We start from the raw sequence: 23,879 nt of genomic DNA, 5'->3' as shown, positions 1-23,879 counted from the left end.
TCTGTGCTGGTGATTCACACGGTGCCAAGGATGTTCCTGGACACAGAAATGCAATCATCCCTTCCCACTGCTGTAGCTGTCTCTGGATGACTTCTGGATGAAGCTGAAGCACCCAGATATGCCTGGGCAGTCTGGCATTCAGTACAAGCCAAGGGGCAACAGAGGCAGTTCATGTGCAGCTGGCCTGCTTTGGAGGAGCAGAGAGGATGATAATACAGATGGGGACTGTGTGCATGTGTTGGCCTCTAGAAAGAGACATTCAAGGCAAATTTATTTTACTGTAGGATGTCTTGCAAAACTTTTTTCCTTTTTGGGCTTTTAGCTTTTTCAGTTTTTTCAGTTCTCTGGTTTTTATTGGTAATAAACTCAACTGATGCTCGATTTCTACTCATGTACTAAGATTAGCTGTGAGTATATTTTTTATTATGTTTACTTTTACTTAAAGTTGGTAAATGAATACAGAGATGCATGAAGATGTAAAACGGGTGGTAATTTTTCAGCATAGCCTCAAGCATGCAAAAATCCTCTTTGCATTTGAGTGTGAGCTCCACCTGTTAGGCAAACACTTTGTTATGATTTCAAATCAAATTTTCACTACAGAGTACCCGTTAATTAAGCTGTGAGAGTAATTTCAGCCAGCAGCTCCTTGCATGGGGACCCTCTCACTCATAGCCAGTGAAAGTTGGTCTTCTGCCTGGCTGAGGAAAAATCTATACAATCATAAGGACAGCTCAGTGTCCAAACTCAATCACCAAGTGTCCCTTAAATGACCTGAAAAATAAATGGCTTCTCCTCATCATTTCCTTACCTTCCAGTCATATTTTTCTCAGCTACATTTGCCCAAGAACCCAAAACTCAGACAGGGTGTGACATTTCTCTAACTCCTTCGCTTTCCACAGGCTTTTTACCCCTAGCTGTTGCTGTTGCTGCCAGCTCAATTAACCTCAACAGGAACGTAGTTGTCCCTCTGTGGTTGAAGATTAATGAACTGTGCTTTAAACCAAGAGAACTGCTAGTAAAAATTAGGTATAATTTCATTAGAATATTTTGTACTCCTAATTAATGAAGAAGGTCATCTGAGGACTTGACAGAATTGAGTTTAACTGGAGGAAAATATCCACAGATCAAATATATGAAGTTTGCTACTTCCTTTTCATCATCACTCTCTGTGGGCACCTTTTGTCACCAAACATCCTGTTTTCTGTCTCCCTGCCATCAAATCGCTGCCAAGGCATCTTGATGGGAAGCATGGAGTAGAGGCAGCAGTCATTTGTTGTGCAGCCAATGAAGTCATTTGTTGTGCAGCCAATTGTTTCTTCATCTTGTTTCTGAGTGATGAGCACTGTGCATATGATTTATTTAAGTGTTAAAAAGCAGGGGCTGCTCAAAATACTGAGGTCATTGCTTCTCCACTTACAATCCCAGAAAATTCCTGATATTTATCTTTCATGCTCATTCTGGGAAATTTTGTAGTCCTTCAGTTTCTCAGTAATGCTTGTTTGGTACGTTTGGGCAAAAGCTTGGGCAATACCTTGGGCAATACCTTAGACATGTTCAGACTCACTTTCTGGATATTAAAAGTAATTTTGATAAACACCTAGACAAAGAAAGTTAACAAGGAACTTGACCAAGAAAGTATTGAAAAGCCAGGATAGTGACAAGGAAAGGGAGACAAAACAGGTAAAGAGCTGTTTAAAAAACAGACTTAAAAAAAAGTTCAAAAAAGACAGCTCATCAAAAATTTTCAAATACTGTTCCTGGTTTTTCATACTCAGCTTTTTTTATTACTTCAGAGCTCTTGACCCTTCCATTATGGCATAATAATTAGTATCCATCCTGTAGAAGATCAGGTGAACACCATGGTTTCTAGTATTTCATATTGTGCCATTGAAGGTGACCATAAAGTGATGAATTGAACAGTTGTCAATCATATATTTAGGTCTTTTATGCAAAAAACCCTGTGATGTTTGCTATTTATGTCTCTAAATCATGATGTAATTATTTTTTCTTTGAGAAAATTTATATGGGTCCTTCTGAGTTCTAAAAATATACTTCTATCTCTCCAAGTAAATATATCTATTCTGAGCAGGATATATCTATAATAAATAGATTGAATCCAAGTTTTAAATGTAAAACTAAGTCTAATGACAGGATTATTGATAATATGATACCAAAAGATTTTTTTTTGTACAATATATTGTAGAGGGGCCAGATATGCACCGACCACAAAATATGCAAGTTTGTATTCTGCACATATAAGGGATAAGAAGTTGATACATTTGAGTCAAAATTTTTCACAGTATTTTATTTAGGTGCTGGAGCCAGTGATGTGCTAGCACACATGCTTACGTTTCAGCATATGAGAACAGAAAATCAGCTAAGTGCAAAAGTATCTGTCAGCCATAATTTTTTTGGAGGTGATACTTTGGTTTTGGGGTACTCCACTATTCAATTCATAGATTCTAAAGAATTTAAGTCTTATCTTCAAATGCAGTTACCACAGAAGTAGTGGAAAATGGAGTTTTCAAAGCAGCGCAAGGAAACTGAGGACACAGTTTTCTTTGTAGTCAGGAAAATAACATTGTGAGTCGCAGTCCCAGCCCTGAACGTGCCAGTATCAAGGGTCTGTGTGGGAGCATTGGCATGGGTTTGTTATAAGCTATACAGCCAGCTGATGATGTTCCTGCAATACTAAGTGGTTTCATACAGTGAAATATTTCATATCAAGTTCTGTTTGTTATGAGAAAGAACGTGCTTTCTACCTTCTGCACAGGTGCAGTTGTTGGGGTTTTTTGGCTTGTTTTGTTGTTTATTTTTTTTTCCCTGAATAGTGTTATGGGCCGAATGCTCAATCCTTTTATGTCAAAGGCGAAGTTTGATTTAAATGAGACCAGAATGCATGGGTATGTGCTAAATCAGATATTTTTAAATGTGTGCCACTTGAGATTGCGGAAGAAAAAACATGCTCATAAATATTTGTGATTTGTTTGAAGTCAGAGTACATTTCTCTCTCTGTGGGTCTATTTATAGCTTCAGGATAAGAAATTCTTAGGCTTAGTGGCAGGAACTGATGAGTGGAACTTTCACATGCTCAGAAGAAAAACATGAGTTGTAATTTTCTATTTCTTCAGACTAAAGAAAATTCGTGACTCTTCTAGCTGGGATATAAAATGAATCCTGCTTACTTAGGAGAACCTTAATCACAATACACTTTTCCATTTGAACCATGGTATCTGTAGTACTCAAAGAAGTCAGTTCTCACAGAATATTTTTTCATCTGTCTTTGTCTCTTGTTAAAACAGACCTTTGATTTTGCCCGTGACTAAGATTAGATTGTAATGTAATATTTTTATATTTTTAGTTTTTATTCTGTTGCTATATTAAGACCAGAATCACAAATGGATTCTTTTGAATCCTGAAGTGTTCCTTTTTTCTTTTTTTTTTTTTTTTTGCTGCTGGAGTCCAGTTCCGTAAAATATCAGCAATCAACTTCTATACCAAAGCCAAGCAGTGACAGTTGCAATAATGAATATTTGCTGTGGGCCACTGGTATGAAAATAGCACAGTGCTACAAGCCTGCGTCACCAGAAACAAATCTTCCATTTGACTGTGGCTGAATTTCCAGCTCAATTTTAGAACATTTATAATTGAAATAGCTCTTAAAGCACTGTCATAATACAGTGTTAAGAAATGCTGATTCAGTCTACAAGGCATGAACTCAAATGCCTTCCTACTTCTTTTTGGTGTTGCTTTTCCTTGTTTGTTTGGTTTTTCATCCCTTTTACCTTTAATGCTCTGCCCTGTATTTAAGGCACTGAACTCCAGACAGGCAGCAACACTAAAATATTCAAAGGGACCCACACTGGTTAGATTAGAAGTTCTTGTGAGAAAAGGAATTGAATTGCCTCTTTGTAAGCTTACTTGACAGCTTTTAGAATGTTTTATTCCTAATCTCTGCTGAAAATTCTAAAGTTTATATGAGAATGAGCAGCTTTGCATGTTTAAATATTTCGTGACTTTTACATGGTGAACTTCAATGGCTTTCTATTTATGTTTTAATGTCATTAATGTATTTGCATTAGTAGAATATCAAGTGTATTCACATAGGGCACTTCTTAAAATGCAGAATAAATGCACTGAACTTTGATTTTTTTTCCTGATGACCATTACCATTTTTAATTTTTTATATACTATGCTGCTTTCATTTGTGCATTTCAAAATACCCTCAAAATATTTAAAACAGCTAGCATAATTGTCTGTATTTTCTTTTAGCTTTTAAATAATTACATAGTAAAATATTAGATCAGCAAAGATACAGAAGGTCAGATACTTGAAGCAGCATAAAATCTGTTGTAATTTCAGCTTTTATTGTTTTATTTCATTCATTGCCTCGGGTTTTCCTAAGGAAAGTAAAGAAATTATCATCTATATTTTGCTTAGGGCTAAATACTGACCCTTACACTGCAAAGCTGGCAGTGGTGATTGATGTATATTTCTAATTTCCTGCAAGATTAGAATGAGCACCAACTTTGCTATCAATCCTGAGAGAATGTTAATGTCCTCTTTCCCCTGCCTGGGCCATCTGTCCCTTGCCTTCCATGTCACCAAGAGAGTACATTGGCTAAGCCTACTACTGTACAGTAGTACCAGGATGCACAAACTGATGTTTAAAAGCAATGTTAATGCTTATAAAGTGACTGGGTTTGGATTTGAATTGGGCTTTTGAGGAAAATAATTCACTGCAGCAATTTTTGACTGAAGGAAAGCAAACATTCAATGGATTCTCTGGAATGGGAAAGGAGTGACTAGTTAGCTCTACAATTTTGTGGACAGATCTTCTAAGGCTTTATTTTTTCATCAGTTTCCCAACAAAATGCCTAATATTTAAATTTTTTTCTTTTGAAACCTTATAAAAAAAATCATAACTAAGAAGACACTCTTCAACAAGGTAACCTCATTCCTTCTGCACTGGTATTTGACATCCCCAGTACCTTCAGGATATGAAAACTTCCAGGCACTCTTTCAGGGAAGAGAAAACCAAACTGTGATTTGACCTTGAGTGGGACTTTGTTTTTTGCTACATGCTTTAATGCCTGTCAATACCTAGAATATTCACGTGAAAATCTGCTTTCTTGGATTTATGAATGATAATTTTTAAAAACCCTCTGTGAGAGTATGTAGAAACATGACAAAATATACAATGTAAAAAACTTAATAGAGCTTAAAGGGTTGTATTCCCACTGACTGAAAGGGAATCATATTTGTGTAGATATCTGTGTAGATATTTGTTCAGCCAGATTCAAGTCCCCCAGTACGAAATATTTCTGGATTTGTATAGGTAGGTTATTCCCAGGCTTCATAAACTTTAATATTAGAAAGAATTTCCTCACATCTAATCTAAGTCTCTCTTGATGTAATCCAATAGTCCTTGTTCTACGAGGAGGGATGAGGGAGAAGAGTATATTCTCTTATATTTAGCTGCCTTCTACAGATATGAAAAACAATGTCAGTGCTCGCTCTTTTTCTTCCATATTCACAGTTCATGTTTTCTAAATTTGTAATTTATTTTGGCTCCCTCCATCACAAACCCTCTCTTGTTGCTTTGCATTTGTATTGTTTATGAATTAACAGCAAAGCAAGTAATTCTTGGGGGTTTTTTTTGACATTGATGTCCCCAGGCTGGACACAGGGCCTTCAGAGCTGATCAGAGGAAGAAAAATACCTCCTAAAGCTTTTGCTTTGCAATTTCAGTGTGGTGGAGACCTGTTTTATAGCACAATGATAGAAGAGATCTGTGTTCATCATGTCTGCTACTGAAAGATTTTTCTGAAACCAAGCAAATAAACAAAGAAAACAATCAAAATGAAATATACAATAAAATTTCCCCAAATGCAGTACTGTGGTTGTTGTTCATCATTCTGTTTTAATAGATCAGATTAAATCTACTGAGTGTGGATTCCTGCAATTGTCTTTACTGAAAAGCATCTAATTTTCTAAACTGTTTCTTCAATGTATTAAAATTGTTTTGAATCAGGTTTCTCAGTGTGTTTGCCTTACTTCCAATTTGATATTGCCTGCTAAGCTATTAGGAATGATCTCCATTAACAAAGTTTGGAACAGTACTAGTCTGCAATGCACCACTGTGGTGCAACCAGTTAGTTGTGTCCCTCCTGCATCAGAGCATGTACTTAGCTCTCGAAGGCAAAGAATTGCTATTTTGTCTGTTCTGGTGGGGGGCAGTAAATAAAGCATAGTACAGGTAGAGCATCACTAACACCAAGTAATGTATGAAACCAAAGTGAGCCATGCTGGAAAGTACCCAAATCCAGGCCTATTGCAGTAAAGTAACCAAGATTTTTTTTTTTTTAAAGCTACTACTCAGTAGGCTGAATATGATAAAATGCAGATCTGTGAAGACAGAACAGGTCCTGTCCTTTGTCTCCTTCTCATGTCCCCGACCCGCCATCTTCTTCACTGCCTTCACTGCTGCATTTTGCTGTCCTTCACCCTGCTAAGTACTTAACAGCCACATGATACTGCCATATCCAAACATCATGTATCAATGATTCAAACTAAAATATCATTGTGTATTTTCTTTCTCCTTCATTTGATAAGTATGGGAAAAGCACACGTTCTTAGCTGCAAGAAATAAGTTTCCAGATTGAGGTATATATCTTGCTTGTAGTCTTTCCAACTGATAGGCAGAATGAAAATCGTACTAGTGTTTGTTTAGGTGTCAGATAGGGAATGTTATATATACATTTAGTTACTGTTATTATATAGTATGTATCATTATTATGTAAAAATGAATAACAATGTGTACTGTGTATTTATAATTACCTTCATTCTTTTAGTGTGGTGTTGGGAAAAATCAAGTAAAGTATCAATTTCTTTTTTTTTTACCAGATATAAAGGCTGATTTATTCATTTTAGTTGTATTAGTAGAAGATGTTAAAACTTTAGCTTGGCTACCCAATCAGCATAAGTATTATGTTTTACTATGGCTGTTTATGCCTCTGAAGTTATGTATATAAATTTTAACTGCCTGTTGTGCTGGTCATTTTCATGACCTGTTTTATTGCATTTTTCTTCTGTTGTACAGTACGTTCTTAATGACCTTTTTGTTCAGTTTATGAGTTCTGTGTGGGCAGACTGCAGGAGACAACACATGGTTTTCTAATACATGAGAGTACTGTATTTTGTAACCACACGAAATACAAAGGAAAGGGTCAGGTTTAGTTCATTACCATTAGTCAAACCACCACCAGAACAATCTGCCTCTCTGTGTCATCACAGCATTGGGACGTCAGCAAGCCAACACCAAAAGTCAGATGATATTTTTCTATTTGTTTTCATTTCTTTCCATCTCCTCTCTTTGCCCACAGACACAAACACAGGGACACCAGCAATATCAACGACGACAACCGTGGAAATCCGGAAGAGCAGTGTTATGACAACTGAGATCACCTCTAAAGTGGAGAAAATCCCCACAACAGCCACGAGCAGCAGCACTTGCCCTTCCGTGGAGACTGAGGAAGAGAAAGCAAAAAGACTGCTGTACTGTTCACTATGCAAAGTCGCTGTCAACTCTGCCTCGCAGCTGGAGGCGCACAACAGTGGTGAGATGGAGCAGTGCTTGCTTGCTTCCCTTTTTTTTTTTTCCCCTTCTGTCTCAAGAGCGCTGCAATTATCTTCCCCTGAATAGATTAGATCTCTTGCAGCAGGGGACAAAGAGGTGGCAGAAAACTGGCAATTACATGGAATTCATTAACTATTAAAGTATAAAAATGACAGGCAAAGAGGCTTTCAAAAAAGAGAAAGAAAAGAATTTATTGCAAGTTGCAGATTTTCTTACACTTTAGCCTTTGCAGCTTCAAAACCTTATTGAGCTAAATGACAGCTCTACTTCATTACCTTTGGTGTTCAGACTTTGCATAGTTTTGCTTGTGCCAACTAGCAAACTGAGGATGAATGCCATCAGCTTTGTTTGAAATTTAACAAATTAGGGCTGAAAGAGGGAGCATCAGTCAGGCAGAGTTCAATGATGGGAGTAAGAGTTCTTAGCTCCATATTGTCTGTTAATAAACAACTTCTTAAAATTATGTATATTTTCCCTTTGTTTTCATCAACTGATAGCAGCTGCTGCATGATGGTTGAATGCGTAATTGCTTTCCTCCCTTTCTTAGTTTTTTAACTTTTTCTTGTCATTAGAGCTAGTAGCATCAGTAAGTTCTGGTAGTGAACAGCCACCATTCACAGTCACTAATTTAAGCAAGTTATTGATTGGCTCAGTGGTGGGTGGGGTTAAAAGATCTAAGGATTTGATATGGTGGCAGTGACCACCTATAGCCATCTTACAGAAAGTTCCTGATCTTGGATGTCAGGGGCTGCCTCTTATCAAGGGTAAGTAGAGTTCAGAGACAGAAAGAGAACCTTAGGTTTGAAATTTAGAGACAGTGATAAAATACCTAGAGCAAAATGATCAAAGGTTTTATGATGCACTTTAAAAAGAAATAACTTTGGCATATATATAGAACTCAAATTAGAATGGAAATTATGACTTCTTGGCATTCATGAGAAACAAAATTCCATCAGTTTTGAATGCTGTTTACTATATGCCAGATCTTCAACTGGTGAAAGTTCAACTTCAAGCTGTATCCTTTTAAAGTATTTAACTTCATATAAATGCTAAATATTCTGATCAGGCTGAGAGCCAAAACACTATTCTGAATATTTAAACACAACCTTCCAAGTTTCTGCTGCCTGTGCTGATAAACTCTGTGTGTGCTCACACACATGCTTTTTTTTTTTTTTTGCAAGTCTGTGGATGCATACAGCAATTAGCACTGGAGTGGTGGTTCTGTATGCAGTAGTTAGTCCATTATCATCACAGGCTACCTGTGTGGGAGTCAACAGTGTAAAAAACTGTTCAGTCTGAATAAAGGTGCAGCAACAGAACACTAGTGTTCTTTATGCAATGTTTATTTATAATTTAAAAAAAAAAAAGGGAATTGTATTTTTCTCTCATACATGCTTCTCACATGTTTTGGTTTCTGTCCAAGACATTAATGATCCATAGGTTGCTTCCAGGAACCTCTGCTCCTTTCTGGTTTGAAGAGTAATAAGTTAATTACAGATTTAATTGTAAGCTACCTAGACATACTGTTTATCAATCTGTTCAGGAGGACTACAAATCAAAGCCAACTACATCTTTAATAGCTAAATTACTTTTCTTTTGCAACTACAATTCTGGTCTTATTAGCAGCAGGAGTTAATGAGAAAAGTCACACACATTTAACTTCACATCAGGGTACCTGATTGTGCTGCTACTTTCTGGTCTGGCTGCTTTGTTCCAGTGCATTACCTATAGGTATGTAATTTAGTAAATAAATACCAGGTGTGAAATACTGTTACATTAGTATGACTCTGATACAGACCAAGACAGCCCTATTCCAAGGAGAGCACATGGCACCAAGCTGAGGCTCATATGATTTTATTGTAAAAGGAAAATAAAACAATGAAGGCAACCCAATTGCCAAAGTTGTTTCTGTTTCCCATTTCTGTTGTCTCCAGGGACTAAGCACAAAACTATGCTGGAAGCTCGGAATGGAAGTGGAACCATAAAAGCCTTTCCCCGGGCAGGCGTAAAAGGCAAAGGACCTGTGAATAAAGGAAACACAGGCCTTCAGAACAAAACATTTCACTGTGAAATATGTGATGTACACGTAAACTCCGAGACACAACTGAAACAGGTACTCAGCCAGCTTGTGGAGTGAGAATGTTTGGCTGTTCTTTGTTTTCATGGTGGTAAAGTACCAACACAGCACATGTCAATAGGATAATTTGTGTCCAAATGGAAATCACAGTTTTGTCCATTGTACTTGGCTGCCACGCTGTATGTTTTGTTTTGATTATGATTTTCCCTTGCATGGAATATGTCTTCTCTAAAGCTCTCAATTATGCACCTTTGGTAAAGAGTTATTGAAAGTGTAACACGTTACAACTCTCTTTAGACTGCTAGAATTGTCCTGAGCTAATAAAATCTGCCATTTCATGTAGTGCATGGTATTTGCCTTGACAAAGATGTGAAGGTGGATGCAAGCAGTACTTTCACAGAATGCTAAGTAACCCACTTAGAAATGTAAGATGGAGAGAATTTCTAATATTTTATCAATGTTTCACTCTAACTGAGAAGCCTGACCTCTAAATTGCAATTACTCTAAGTTATGTTCAGTCATTCTTTAGATGATCAAAGCTTTCAGAAAAACACTTAGGTTAATTCCATATGCCTATTGTAATTAAATACTTGTAAAGAAACTTTACAAGAATGAAGATTAATTCAATAATGGACAATGGCAATACCCATTCTTCTGGTCTCAGAGCAAAAAGTCCAGTTCTATGTAGTTTTATTGTGATAATCCTCTTGAAAATGAAAATCAAAGTAAAAAAAGAATTCTGAAAAATGTCCCTTACTTCTAATACTGCAAGAAAATCTGTGTAGAAAGATACTTTAAAAATCTCACAGAACTTATGAAGAAGATAATGGATTTTGTGCAGTTGTTTTCACTCTCTCTTAGTTTGATATGTAACCATCTCAGAAGGATCTCCACACAGCTTAGGGATTTGAACAATTTTCTGACCTTATATTCTTCCCCAAATAGGGGATGCTTTACTACCTAATATTCCTCAAAAACTTTCTGTCATCAGTGGATTGGATTTGATGGGTGATTTATAGAGTTAGGGAAGAGTTTTTCAAAGGCTTTAACCTGACTCAAGTCTTGTTGAAGTTAGAAAAGGTGGGAAAATATTTAACTGTAGTGGAAGCAGAGCTGAATTTAGAACTGATGAAAATTACAGCCCCAATATTTGGTGCACAAAGGATCCTTCAAAGTTCAAAAGAGCCTATTCCTTTTCATTATTGAATTAGCCAAAGTGATGCTGCTGTAGAGCAAAAGCCTTTCTTATTGGAGCATTAATCTTGTGTAAAGCAGAATCTGAAGTGATCTTTTGTGTAACTATCAACTATGACCCTTTGTTTTCTTTCCTCCCCTTCCCTCCCTAATATATTTTAACAGCACATAAGCAGTAGAAGGCACAAAGACAGAGCTGCTGGGAAGCCACCCAAACCTAAATACAGCCCTTACAACAAACTCCAAAAGGGAACACATCCGCTAGGGGTAAGCCAATCACCCTTTGTTATTTGACTTTTATTTTAATCATGATGAGTAGAATTTTTAGAAAACATAAGTGGGAAAATGCTTAGAAGTAGAAGGATAGTGTAAGCAATTAGAGTATCAAGTACATCAAGGAGCCACTGGAAGCCCACAAGGGATTTTTTAATATACTTTAAGGTGTGTTTACTACAGCCTGTGGACCCTTGCTTTTGTAGCTACTCTGAATAAACTCAGAAAATAAGCTTGTTGCAAAGGTCACTAGAGAGCAAGAGACGTAAAAAACCTCCAGATGTCAAACAGGATCTTTCCAGTTTTCACCAAGGACAATAGTGATGAAATAACTAAATAAAAACTCTATAAAATATAAACCATTCATTCTATCCTTATTTAGAGAATTGTTGAGATAACAAGTGAAACAATTTAAAAAACCTGCCTCTTCTTTCATTCAACTGTTTCAGAATAGTTCTGGTCACATTTCTAACTGCCAAGATAAACTATCTGAAACACAATTCTTACTAGATCCAAAAGCAGATTTTTTTTTTAAATAAAAAAACCTCTAGGATGCTGCCATTAGTTAAGAAGCAGCTTATATTGTGGGTGGCATAGTGAACATCTCTCTTTTTTCTTCTCCATCAGTTAAACTGAATGAATGAGTCCTGCAGTTTGGCCGCAATAAACCCCTGCAGCACTATAGGCTGGGAATGGTGTGGCTGGACAGTGTCCAGCAGTGTGCCCTGGTGGCCAAGAAGGCCAATGGCATCCTGGCCTGTGTCAGGAATAGCATGGCCAGCAGGAGCAGGGGGGTCATTCTCCCCTGTGCTCGGCACTGGTGAGGCCACACCTTGAGTGCTGTGTCCAGTTCTGGGTCCTCAGTTTGGGAAGGACATTGAGAGCTTGAGCGTGTCCAGAGGAGAGCAACGAGGCTGGTGAGGGGCTGGGAACACAAACCCTGTGAGGAATGGCTGAGGGAGCTGGGGGTGTTTAGCCTGGAGAAAAGGAGACTCAGGGGTGACATTATCACTCTTTACCAATTCCTGAAAAGTGGATGTAGTCAGGTGAGGTTGGTCTCTTTCACCAGGCTGATAGAGCAGGAACACAGTCTCAAGCTGTCTCAAGAAAAATATAGGTTGGATATTAGAAGAAAGTTTTTCACAGAAAGAGTGATAAGGTACTGGAATGGCCTCCCCAGGGAGATAGTGCAGTCACCATCCCTGGATCTGTTTGAAAAAGGACTGGATGTGGCACTTGATGCCATGGTTCAGTTGAGGAGTTGGGGCGTGGGTTGGACTCAATGATCTTGAAGGTCTTTTCCAACCTAGTGATTCTGTGAATTCTGTGAATGTTATATCTGCTGCTTTGTAGGGTTATATAAATGGTTCTGGCAGAGGGAGGATGTTGATCCATTGTCCTCGTAGAGATTAGCCCCTTATGCCTTGACCATCTTCTCTGATGCAGGCACAATATGGAGCTTTTTTTTTTTTTCTCTGAAAACCCATTTCTTTTTATGTTGAGTTAAAGCTCATGGCAGCAAAAACTGTGTCCTTGTTGGGGCAGCACTCATGAGTGGCATATTCATGCAGGATTCAGTTGTAAAATAAAGCAGTGCGCCATTCTGGTGGATCCACTAATAGGGAAATAGCCCCATAGGGTTTCTCAGTAATCCACAGGAAAGATCAAGGTCTTCAATACAAACTATACTGAAAGGAATAGAAAATATGTAACGGGGTAAGTAGGATTTGGAATCAGGAAAGCCTTTTTGACAGGAATGTTATTCCTTTAGGAAATTATTTTCCAGGAGATGAAAACAACTATTACATTGTTGTTGCAGTTGTGCACAGCTCTCTACCAATTTATATAATGGTGATTTCTGAGAACTCCAGCCAAGGTTCAAGACAAATAACAACAGGGTGTCCTTTTCCCTCTCCCTCAATCCCAATTGCTCACAATATACAGGTCAGGCTAGAGGGCATAAAAAAGGCAAAGGGGATTTAAGAAGGAGAGAAAAAAATAGCAATAAATGAACAGATATATGTAGTAGAATTGTGGATTCTATAAGAAAGGAGAGACCAGTTTTCCATTTATTCTTTTTGGTTTTGAATATAAAAACTGCAGGAATTGTTGTTACTTGAAGTGCAGAATAGCAGAGCAACAAGCCAACTAATTTCACCTTTAATTTAATGCTCTTTCTTTACTTTTCCTTTATTCCTTCTCCCTAGGTGAAACCAGGATGCTCCCCATTAATTTTTCAAGTTATTTGTCCCTTAGTTTACTTCACTGGAAATGAAAAAAATTGATTGTTTCATTGTTACCATTCCAAATAATGGTTACTTTACTCCTAATGTTGGCCTGTGGGTAAATTAGGCGTTAGAAATGAACAAGCAAGTTACTGCATATGTTAAGTATTACTAGTTTTGCAACTACCTTCAAATTAGAATCACATTGACAAGTTAACTGAAAAGTTATCTAACTAGAAGTAGTCTAGTAATTTAATTAGAAGTACCTGATTCCTCCAAGAGTGGCAAGAAAGCCTTAGTCTTTTAATAGAAACAGTCACGTGAGATCTTTGTTCTTCATTACACAAAATGTATGACATTGCCAAAGTTGTCTACAGAAAATTAAAAAAGAACATGCTATATTTTCATGGCTTTGTTAGACCAAAAACCTGCTTTTCCCATGTTTTCAATATAATTTGTACTTCTCTGTCTGCTCTAGATTTACATGCTTCAGAGACAGAAAATTTATAAATTCCCACACTGATATTTCAGAGTTTAAGAAGTCTTGTAGCATTTGGACTTGCTTGATATTTCTTCAAGCCACAACTGTCCAGCATGTATAAAACACTGCACTGGAGAAATAAAGGTTATCAAGCATTTAATAGTCCAAACTTTACAAAAAAACATCCCCTTCACCGGGAACTCTGGACTAAAGAGTACAAAGTACTCAGGGTTACTTATTTTCTCTTTTTGTTTTTGTTTTCCTCAGGGTTGTTATGGGTTTGGCTATTTTTTTTTTGTTGGTGGTGGTGGTGGTTTTGGGGGTTTTTTTGGGTGGTGTTTTTTCATTTTGTTTTGTGGTTTTGTTTGTTTGTTAGTTTTTGGGTTGGGGATTTTTTTCTGTTCTAAATAAGGCTGTAAAAAGTATTAAAAATGTGAGAAGGAAAGAAAAAGTCATATGTTCAGCAAAGAAAGAAGGCAGCTTGGATCAGTGAGCATAACTCTGATAAAGGAAAAGATCAGATAATTGCTTTTAATAGGCACCATAAGGAATTTTATATCTAGCATCTATTATATCCTTTGTTTCGAGAATTAAAGAATTTGGTTTGATCTGAATATTTCTCCCAGAGCTTTAAAGGGCCTGGAAGCCAGCAGTTTTGCTGATAGGTGTTGGGAAAAATGAAAAACCTCTATCCATCTGGCCAGTAAAGAACCAACAGACCTTTTGGAATATGGTAGTAGTGTAATAATGAACCTCAATTGTGGTTCGTGCTAAAATACTCCTGCCCTTAATTTCTGATGATTCACTCACTAGGGTTCTGTTGAGTTGAAAATGTCAAAGTGATATTATTCAATTTAATTACTTGAAAATCCCTTTTAAGTCAAGAATGAGAAGTTGTGTTTCCTTGTAAGTAAAAAGTGTCTATACTTACACTGAGATTTACCACAGCATGGTACATATATTCTGTATATTCAATACCATGTATTCAAGTTTATGCCCTTTGCAAGAGGCCTCAGGTCTTGTTAGGACACAGACCTACCAAAAGTCCATCAGAGACTTATCTCAGAGTTATAAAAGCAGGACTGAAAAGGTATTCAGGCTCCTGGCATCTCATTATAAACTTGAAATTCCACTGAAAACTGCAGAAATCTGTAGAGATTACTCTGATGGTGATTTGTATGCATCCCAAATGTAAATTTTCTTAAATATTACTGAAACTCTTGTGAGTATTTTCAGTCTTGGAGAAACTGGAGAAACTCTATGGTTTGGGGTTTTTCCCTTTTTTTAGGAAACTAAATGAGGGGGTTTTTTATTTGTATTTTGTAATCCCCAAGAAAATCATGTTATGATTTTAAATGTTTTTTAAGAAGAAACCTCAGTTATAGGCACAGAAATATTATAGTTTGGCAGAATGCTACTTTAAAATTTCTGCCAGGTTTTCACAATCCTTGTAAAAATGAACCTGATCTTAGTGGAAAACAGTTGAATACGCAGCAGAATTATATGGGACAGCACCCATTTAAACATGTGAAACATGAGATATTCATAACTCATGAAATATAAGATTGGTTTATTTGATTGTTATTATAAGCAGGAGTAAATGAAGAGGAGCTCTATGGAGATCTTAATTTTAAGGAGAACTCTCATCTTAATGATTAAAACAAAAGTATCTTTTAAGACCAGGGAATAAGATATGTTTCCATTCTGCTCTTAATATCTCTGCATTAAGCTGTCCAGATGTAGATCTATTAATTGATATCTGATTTTTCCTTGTTTAATTGTTGCAGGATATCTGATTTTTCCTTGTTTAATTGTTACAGGGTACATGCAGCTTTACTTTGGGGCAGATTCCCTAGTCTGGTTTTAGATTTGCTTTGATTTCTAATCTCATATTAAATTGTGAGTGTCAACAATTAGGTGTGAACACTGGAACTCCTTGTCCCCAACCAAATCCTTGTACCTTGTCCATCGAGGAGGTTGTATCACCTGTTACAAGGTGCCAACAGCTCATAGAGTCAGTAGCCAAAGTAGTAGACCTTGAGGTCTCTCTTGCTTGATTCTGCACATATAATCTTAAATCAAGCTCCCTCTCATGTAACTAATATGAAAAAATTATGTGTCTCTGTTTGTTTGTCTTCTCTTCTTCCCCACAGGTAAAATTAGTATTTTCAAAGGAACCTTCAAAGCCGATGGCCCCACGAATCTTACCAAATCCACTGGCAGCTGCAGCAGCAGCTGCTGCTGTGGCTGTGAATTCCCCCTTCAGCCTCCGCACAGCCCCAGCAGCCACCCTTTTCCAGACTTCAGCACTTCCTCCAGCGCTCCTACGACCAGCTCCTGGGCCTATACGGACCACCCACACTCCCGTGCTGTTTGCTCCTTACTGAACTCCAAACAGGAATTAATTGTACTGCAATAATTTTTCAAATCAAAACAAACAAAAAAAAAAAAATGAAAATCAAGGACATTGAACTATGCAGTGTTTATTTATAGTTTAAAGTATATATGAAGAGCCAGAACTTTTGATAGAGAACTGAACAAATTCTGAAAGGGGGAATGGGTGGTATTTTCTCCAGATAAGAATATTTCTCTTGAGCATTGATCGTTTTAGAACTGATCATTTACTTGTAGTGACATATAAAACTTACAAAGCCTTTTGACTGTGCATTTTGGCACATATTTCCCTGCAATGTCTTTCCTGCTTTACGAAACAACTTATAAATTTGTCTAAAGGGCATTAACTGGTTCCAATGTATATAAAACACTTTATTCTGTAGATTAAAGAAGAAGGAAAAAAAAAGAAACACTGTGAATAGTAGTACCCTTACCAATCCTCCTGCCAAATCAGCAGTTACTGGGTATTTATCTGAACAAAAGTAGATACAATAGATGTCTTGTAAAACAGTAGTATTGTGTCTCTATCTATGCCACTAGGTTTCTAACTGAGTTGCAAAAGATAAATGAACAAAATTATGTCACTTTGGTAAGTAGTCAAAAATTATTACAATAATGTGGAGCTGTTCCTGGTGAGAAAAGTTTTCCTCACTCACCTAAGAATGAAAATTATCTAGGTTGGGGCAAAGAAAGTGATAAAGAGGATCTAGTGGAGGAAAAAGAATTCAGATACTGTACACAGAATGGGTCAAATGTTTATTTACCTGAGAATGTATTTGTACACTCTGTGTTTATTCAAAAAGTGTAATACATACATGATAGATCAATGTTTAGGACATGACAGTGGAAAACCAAAAATATGATCTTATCATGAAACAGGCCTGACACTTCAGTGTTGAGCAGAGGGAAGACACAAATCAGTTACAGAGAGTCATAACTGACAAATGAAAAACAGGAGAGAAATCCTGGTCTCATTTAAGTCAGTTTAAAGTTCCTTCTGACTGCAGTGTAGCCAGAATTTCATCCCAAGAATGGCACATATTCATTTTATATCACACCAGTGGGAGTGTCTGTAGATACAGGTAATATTTTTTGCAATAGGTTTAGTCTTAGCAACAGACTTATTCCCTTGTTTTATTTCCTACTGATGTGATATAAAATGTCTTAATATACCTATAAAATGTAAACAGTGACACATGAGATACATATTACGAGATAACTGCACATCATGGGTTTGGAACAAATACAACTTTTAGGATCTCAAGGGACCCTGGAATTCTGTAGCTGACCGTGATGTATGGACAGCTTAAAGCCTTATGTATTTACTGTGAGGCTTAAGGGGGTTGACTGTGTCCCTTTAAAGTAAGTTTTATCAGGGGTATATATAGATATATTGTATATATGTTAGAGTAAGAAAAATAACTTATAAACAGAAAATCTACTATATAAAATAATTATATAACCATTGATTTCACATGTGGGTCATTAAGTGGTAAGTAACAAACAACAGAGAAAAAAATAATCCTTGCTGCCTGCTTTTTTCCCATAGGGAGCTGAAAAGTATCTATTAATATTATGGAGTGTGCTGCTGAGTCACATGCAACCACTCTGAAGTGTAGCTAAGTGAAATGCCTACCATACATTTAGGCAGAATAAAATTTAAAAGCATAATTTAAGGTTAGATGGGGAAATTATTTGAAAGATTTCATTAAAAGGCAGTAATGCAAAATATTGACCATGTGGTTGCTATATAATGCTGCCTGTGGTTAGTGCAGACATGTGGGAGATATAGAGGATGGGAATATACAGCACTTTTGACTTGCAGTTCATCAGTGAGCCTTCCATATACATTTGTATTTGCCATTTTTTTAAACCTCTCCGCATTTAGATTTTATAAAAAATATATAAAGAGAGAGAAAGAAGAGGTTCCATGGATATCTGTGTCCGAAGAATTCCAAAGAGATGCATTTATTTATCTAGAAGTACTAAAATAAGTTCTGTATTATGTATTTTTATTTCATCCAGTTTATTTGCAAACGTTTGTGCCTTGAAATGAAATGAGCTTGTGTTTATATTCAATTCACACCTATGTAGCCATGAAAAATACATGATGGTGATTCCAGGGCTAATTACCAGCTGGATTGCTTTGGCCTAACTTTCAAAACAACAGTATGAATAAGTTCCTGAAGCCAAGTTTAGATATCTAAATAACTAGGGGCTGACATTTAAAAGGGCTCTCTACTCTACAGCTCCCAGTAAAGAGGCAGTAAATAAGCCAGCCTTCAAAACCTGCTCCTCTCATTCAATTTAGAAAATTTTTCATTCTGTTTGAGTACATGAGATAGTAAGATTCAGTGTACTTGGTCTTTTAAGCCTGCTTTCAACCTTCCATCTGTTTGCAGAAGCTGTAGTGCCATTGCCAGCTGCGTTCAGATTCCTCCTTGAAAAGGGCAGCAGCTTTCAAGCTGTGCTCCATGAACCACCACTTGTTTCCAGAGCCTTTTGTAAGACCCTGTGTAAGTAAGATCTTGCTAAAGGAGCAGAGAAGTACTCACATTTTGGGAAGGTAGAAGGTCTGGGCAGGCTAGTTTTTCCCCATGAGGAAGCAGGCAGATGGGAAAATGGGAGATAGACATATATCCCGAAGGCTCTTATGCACGGCCTTCTGGTGCATGGACACCTGCTGTACATCCTGCCATGTTGTTGTGATGCCATCAAAATCAACAGGCTGATCCTTGCCAAAACGTGGCCTGTGGCATGTATGGAGGCACAGTACTAAGAGCAGAGTTCATAAAAATTTTGCTAGAAATAAGAGTGTCATTCTAACTACTTACATCAGCTAATTTGCAATGACACCTTCAGTTTTCTTGGACCTCTTTTGTCACAGTGCTCTATGGAACAAGTTTTTGTTCACACAAGTCTCTTTTAAAGTTCAGCTGTAAACAACAAACTCAGTTCTTTTTGTCTCTTACTCACTACCTAATAAAGGATAAAGCCTAAATGTTAGAATGTATAGTGGATTTTCTGTGCCTTGCTGCTCCACACCTCTCTCGGTCAGTAACAAGCCAATGTACCCAGGACATCAGTACAACCGTTCTATGTTATATATATATGTCAAGAAAAATACTGGCACAGCTATCTAATGGGGGAAAGAGAACTTCTGCTGTGGTCAAGGGTATGTCCACAGCAGATGACAGAGGAGGTAGCAAACAGAAGACACTTTACACCTACTTGTCAATACATCCCGTGTGGAGAGCACTATTTAAGAAAAAAATGCCATCATATTTCATATTACCACTCCAGGGCCAAGAGGAAGCCTAAAGCACAAGGAAGCAGATAATTTCATCGAAGACAGAGTCACTCACTGGAATAAGAATGTGAAATCAGCCTGCGGAGAAGTGGCTGGGTAATGAACTCAGAAAGACAATCAGGTTCAGGGATGTTTTCTTAAGTTCTATTCAAAGTGTTAAAGAATAACTATTCTGTTCTGACCCAAAGAGATGGTATTTTTGTGGGAGGTATATATCTATATATATTTATATTTCTATGCTATCTGCATTTTTCCAACTACCTATGGCTTCAAACCTTTGTTCTGAGGGATCATCATTGCTCTGAACCATCAATTTAGTTACCTTCTTGAAAACTGCTGTAAAAGCTGATGTGAAAAGTCAGTAAGCAAATGGTATAAATATGATGATCTAAAATGAAAAAATAAGGACTGACCATGTCAAGAAATATTGTATTTGAAAAGTATACATCTTTATTTTAAGATAAATTATATAAAATTATATAAAATTAAGAATAGCTAAATAAAGTTAATATAACTAGAAGAATTACATCTATCATTTTAGTACTGAAATATTACAATTGGCTCTACATTTTAAAAGTTTAAAAGGCTTTCTAGATGTCGAATCAATGCAAGGATGCTGTTGGTACATTTAATGTCTCACTTCATTATCTTCCATTTACATCAGGAATACCATAACTGAACGGACCTGCCTTTAGTCACTTTTATTTAATTGCCAAAGATACAGTAGCATTTTGACCCCATATTCCCTGAAATTTGAAATCATGCTTAGAAGGCCCTGTTTCTTCATTTTTAGAGTACTAAAACTAAAACACATAGTTTTTAGAGTATCTTCAAAGTAATCTGGGGAATTTCTAACTCGATTTTTTTTTTTTTGCAAAAATAAATTTATAAACATTATGTCATTTTATGAACATTAGACCAACACTGAGGAGCAGGATCTAAAAAGGTTTTCACAACTATAACATTATTTTGGGTAGATATGAAGCACAGATACTCGAAATATGTGGTTGCACAAATCTTTCTGAAAACATGTGAAATCAGAACCTGGACTACTGTCTAAGTGTCCTGGTTTTGGGGTTAACTCACAACAATAAGTCTGGTCTTTTTACTAACATGTGTCTGAATTTTCATTTCTAAAACTGGCTTCAGCACAGTTCAAGCTTCAAGACTGTAAGCTCCCAAAGCTCTCAAGAAAATAAGAATGGGCTTCCTGTTTATCAAGATGCATGTGAAAACGTGAGCCTATACTATGTAAAATGTTAAGTATTTTTTTGACATCGTGTCTTCTCCTGTTCTCATTGTTTATCTCTAAGTGCCATTCCTTCCTTCAGTGCCAATGAATCATACAGAAGCTTCTGTGCTGGAATTCTATACATGACTAAAAGAAACAGTAACACTGATCAATCCTATCTTAAACTAGTTTAAATCTCAATCTCGCAGTGAAGGGTTTAGCCAAGGACCAGAGTTTTATGGCCTCTCACTTCTACAAGTTTATAAAAATTCAGGACCATTTTGGAGTAAATGTGACTATCCGGAAGATGATTATTACGTAGCCTGACCTGAAATGTCAGCAGCTGAAAGAGTCTGTGCTCTCGACCAAAATTAACAATGGTATGAAAAACATAATGCTCTTAACTTTGGGACTCCCGATAGCAGTTGCAAAAATCTTTTATTTCAATAGAGGCAATTTTTTGCTTGTAGTGGATGAGGCCTTTTGTAGTCATGCTGTGTACTGCAATTAGGTGTCATTCAACTCTGATTCTGTATTGATACTTTGATAAAGAAACTTGGCTGAGTGTGAAACATTATTAGTGGCTGCCTGGTTCATGTGGCCAGCTTCATGCTGGGATGATGCTTGGGTGGTAAAATAAGAAGTATTGAAAGAGTCAGTGTAAAGAAATTTGTGGACTAATTTGACCCTTTTTCCTTGTGCTATGTTCTCAAATTGGACTTCTGAGGTATGAACAAGCTGAGACATTGAAGAGTTCCTAGATAAAAATGTAGGGACCTTGAAGATTGTGAGATCTTAACTTTAAAATAAGTTTGATGAGAAAGAACTCAGAAGACATTCTTTGGATTAGATGCCACGGTGAAATTGTAGCACTGGTCTTGATGCTAGGCACACTGTCAATACCCTGACATTTTTCCTGTTCACAGCAGAAATCAAGGGTTTGACACCCATGATTAGAAACAAGCATAGTTAATAATATTCATATTGGACACACCATTGAAGTACATTATAATTTTCCTTAGGACTCCATGTCTTCAGGTGTGTTCATACCAGCCAAGATATCACTGCATTTTGTCAACACCTGGGTCTCCAGAAAGGATGTCCATACTTTTTATTTGTTCTTATTACAATTTGATTTTTCTTCAATGTTTCTTTATTGGTTGTCTTGTCTCTCATATGAATGAACAGAATCCATATAATTAAATAAACATTTAAGAAATATGTAATCATCAAGGCCCCTGTTGGGCCATTTGATCAGAATCAATAAATTGAATAAAGAATTTAAAGCAGCAAAGCCACAGTAATGGTAAAATATTGTGAAGAGAGAACATCTATACTACAGTGCTCTTTACCTAATCTAGAGTTTTATGACACAGACATCTCTTTATCCTTTAATACTTTCCTGAAATATTCATCTTTTGGGATCCTTCAAAGGTTTAATCAAATTTAAACGTTATTTCTTACGTTCAGTAAAAACATCTATGTATTTCTGAGTGCAAAAGCAATATAAAAAGGGATAAAACCTACAAACCATTTTCTCACTACAAATGCCTGCAGCATTTGTTAACAATGTCAGCCCTTTCTCTGCTTGTGGCTCGTGGCTGGCATTTACCATGGGAACTGTTCTCATTGAGACATGTATCAGGTGAAAACTGTCAGTTCAAAACACAATCTGTCAAGTGCAGAGATTTGTTTGGGGCACAACAGAGTGGGAGATGAGAAAACACAGGCAAAGCTGAGCCTCTGTAGTAGCCTGTTTGAACCCTCTCAAAACTTCCTGGTGGCTTGATGGGGAGAGGCAGAGGTTCTTAATGTGGTCATTCTGATGTATTTGTAACACAGAAGATGTAAATTTGAAAAAAGTTTTCATTTGAGAGTTTTTAACCAGTGCTTCAGTGTGGGGGATGATCCCTCCCCCTCCCACCCAAAAATGTAATCTTTCCTTCAGATATATTTTCAATGTAGACTTGCCATGATATTATTGCCAGGCAAACTGCTGCCTGAATCTGATTTTTGCATTGGAATAAAACTATTCATGTCAGTTTTGGTACCGAGAAGGAGAACCCAGGAATTAAAAATGAAAATGTAATGAGCCTCCATTTGGGTCACTTTTTTTTTTTCTTCCTGCAGTTGCTCAAGTCGTACCAGTTTGCTAAAATCTACTCATCAATGAAAAAGAAAATGCCTGTTTCTTTCTTCTTCTACTGTTTTTATAATTTTAGAAAGGAGATGGAAAGAGCTGTAGCTCTTTATCCGATGACCCACACTAAAGCCACCATGTAGTCAACAAATGGCTGCACATTGTCTCTCTGCATACACACAGATTTACTTCCCTCCAATCCTTCTGCTAAATCACATTTTGTGACTCCCTCAGCACCGTGGGACACTGCAAGGAACATTTAAGAGCAAAAGAAAAACCAAAACATCCATTTATGGTCTGTGTAATATGGGTTATAATACAGCACCCCTTTATCCCGTTCAGTGGCATAATCGAACCATGTGGCTGGAGTCCTGCATTAAGCCCCTCATTACAGTATTGGCTGCTTTAAATGGTGAGCACTGAAGCCAGTTTTGTTGGCTGTGCTATAATTAAGCCTCTCCCTAACCGTGTAAGGTTCTCTGTTCTCCACAGGGGTATTTTTCATGTCAAGTGAATTCTTGGAATAAACCCTAGAGCTTTTATCACCTCCTTATACAGCTGTGAAAAGCAGCAGGGAAAAAAAAAGTAAATTAGCCTTTCATGTTTCATTGATACCTGTGTTCTACCTGACTGTCAGGAATTTCATAGTGGCACTAAATACTTCAGAAACTATTCAGTTCTGCTCTTTGAGACAGGCTGCAATGGATCACTATCCCATGTAACAGATACATAATCCACAGCAGTATGCAAATCATCTACCAATGGCACTGACTCATTAAACTCTTTAAATTTGGATAAAAAACCTCAAAACCTACCAAGTGAAAGCACTAAAGAGCACACACATTACATGATGTGTCAAAGAACCTTCAGAAGAACAACTTAGTTCAACAGCAAGTGCCAGAGAAGGTTCTGGAA

General features: G+C 37.0%; 1 protein-coding gene across 4 annotated transcripts in view; it reads left to right on the top strand.

Moving 5' to 3' along the window:
• Positions 1-22,921, top strand: part of ZNF385D (zinc finger protein 385D) — a 415,474-nt gene extending 392,553 nt beyond the window's left edge. For all 4 annotated transcript variants that reach the window (XM_063154367.1, XM_063154350.1, XM_063154342.1 and 1 more), the window contains 4 exons: positions 7,386-7,619; positions 9,574-9,752; positions 11,076-11,177; positions 16,043-22,921. In XM_063154367.1, the coding sequence (XP_063010437.1) occupies positions 7,386-7,619; positions 9,574-9,752; positions 11,076-11,177; positions 16,043-16,276 (749 nt within the window). In that variant the 3' untranslated portion in view covers positions 16,277-22,921. The remainder of the gene's footprint in view (positions 1-7,385; positions 7,620-9,573; positions 9,753-11,075; positions 11,178-16,042) is intronic.
• The last annotated feature ends 958 nt before the right edge of the window (positions 22,922-23,879 follow it).

The sequence above is a fragment of the Melospiza melodia genome, chromosome 1 (genome assembly GCF_035770615.1).
Source record: "Melospiza melodia melodia isolate bMelMel2 chromosome 1, bMelMel2.pri, whole genome shotgun sequence".
NCBI lineage: Eukaryota > Metazoa > Chordata > Aves > Passeriformes > Passerellidae > Melospiza > Melospiza melodia.
This window is presented reverse-complemented; position numbering and strand designations above follow the sequence as displayed.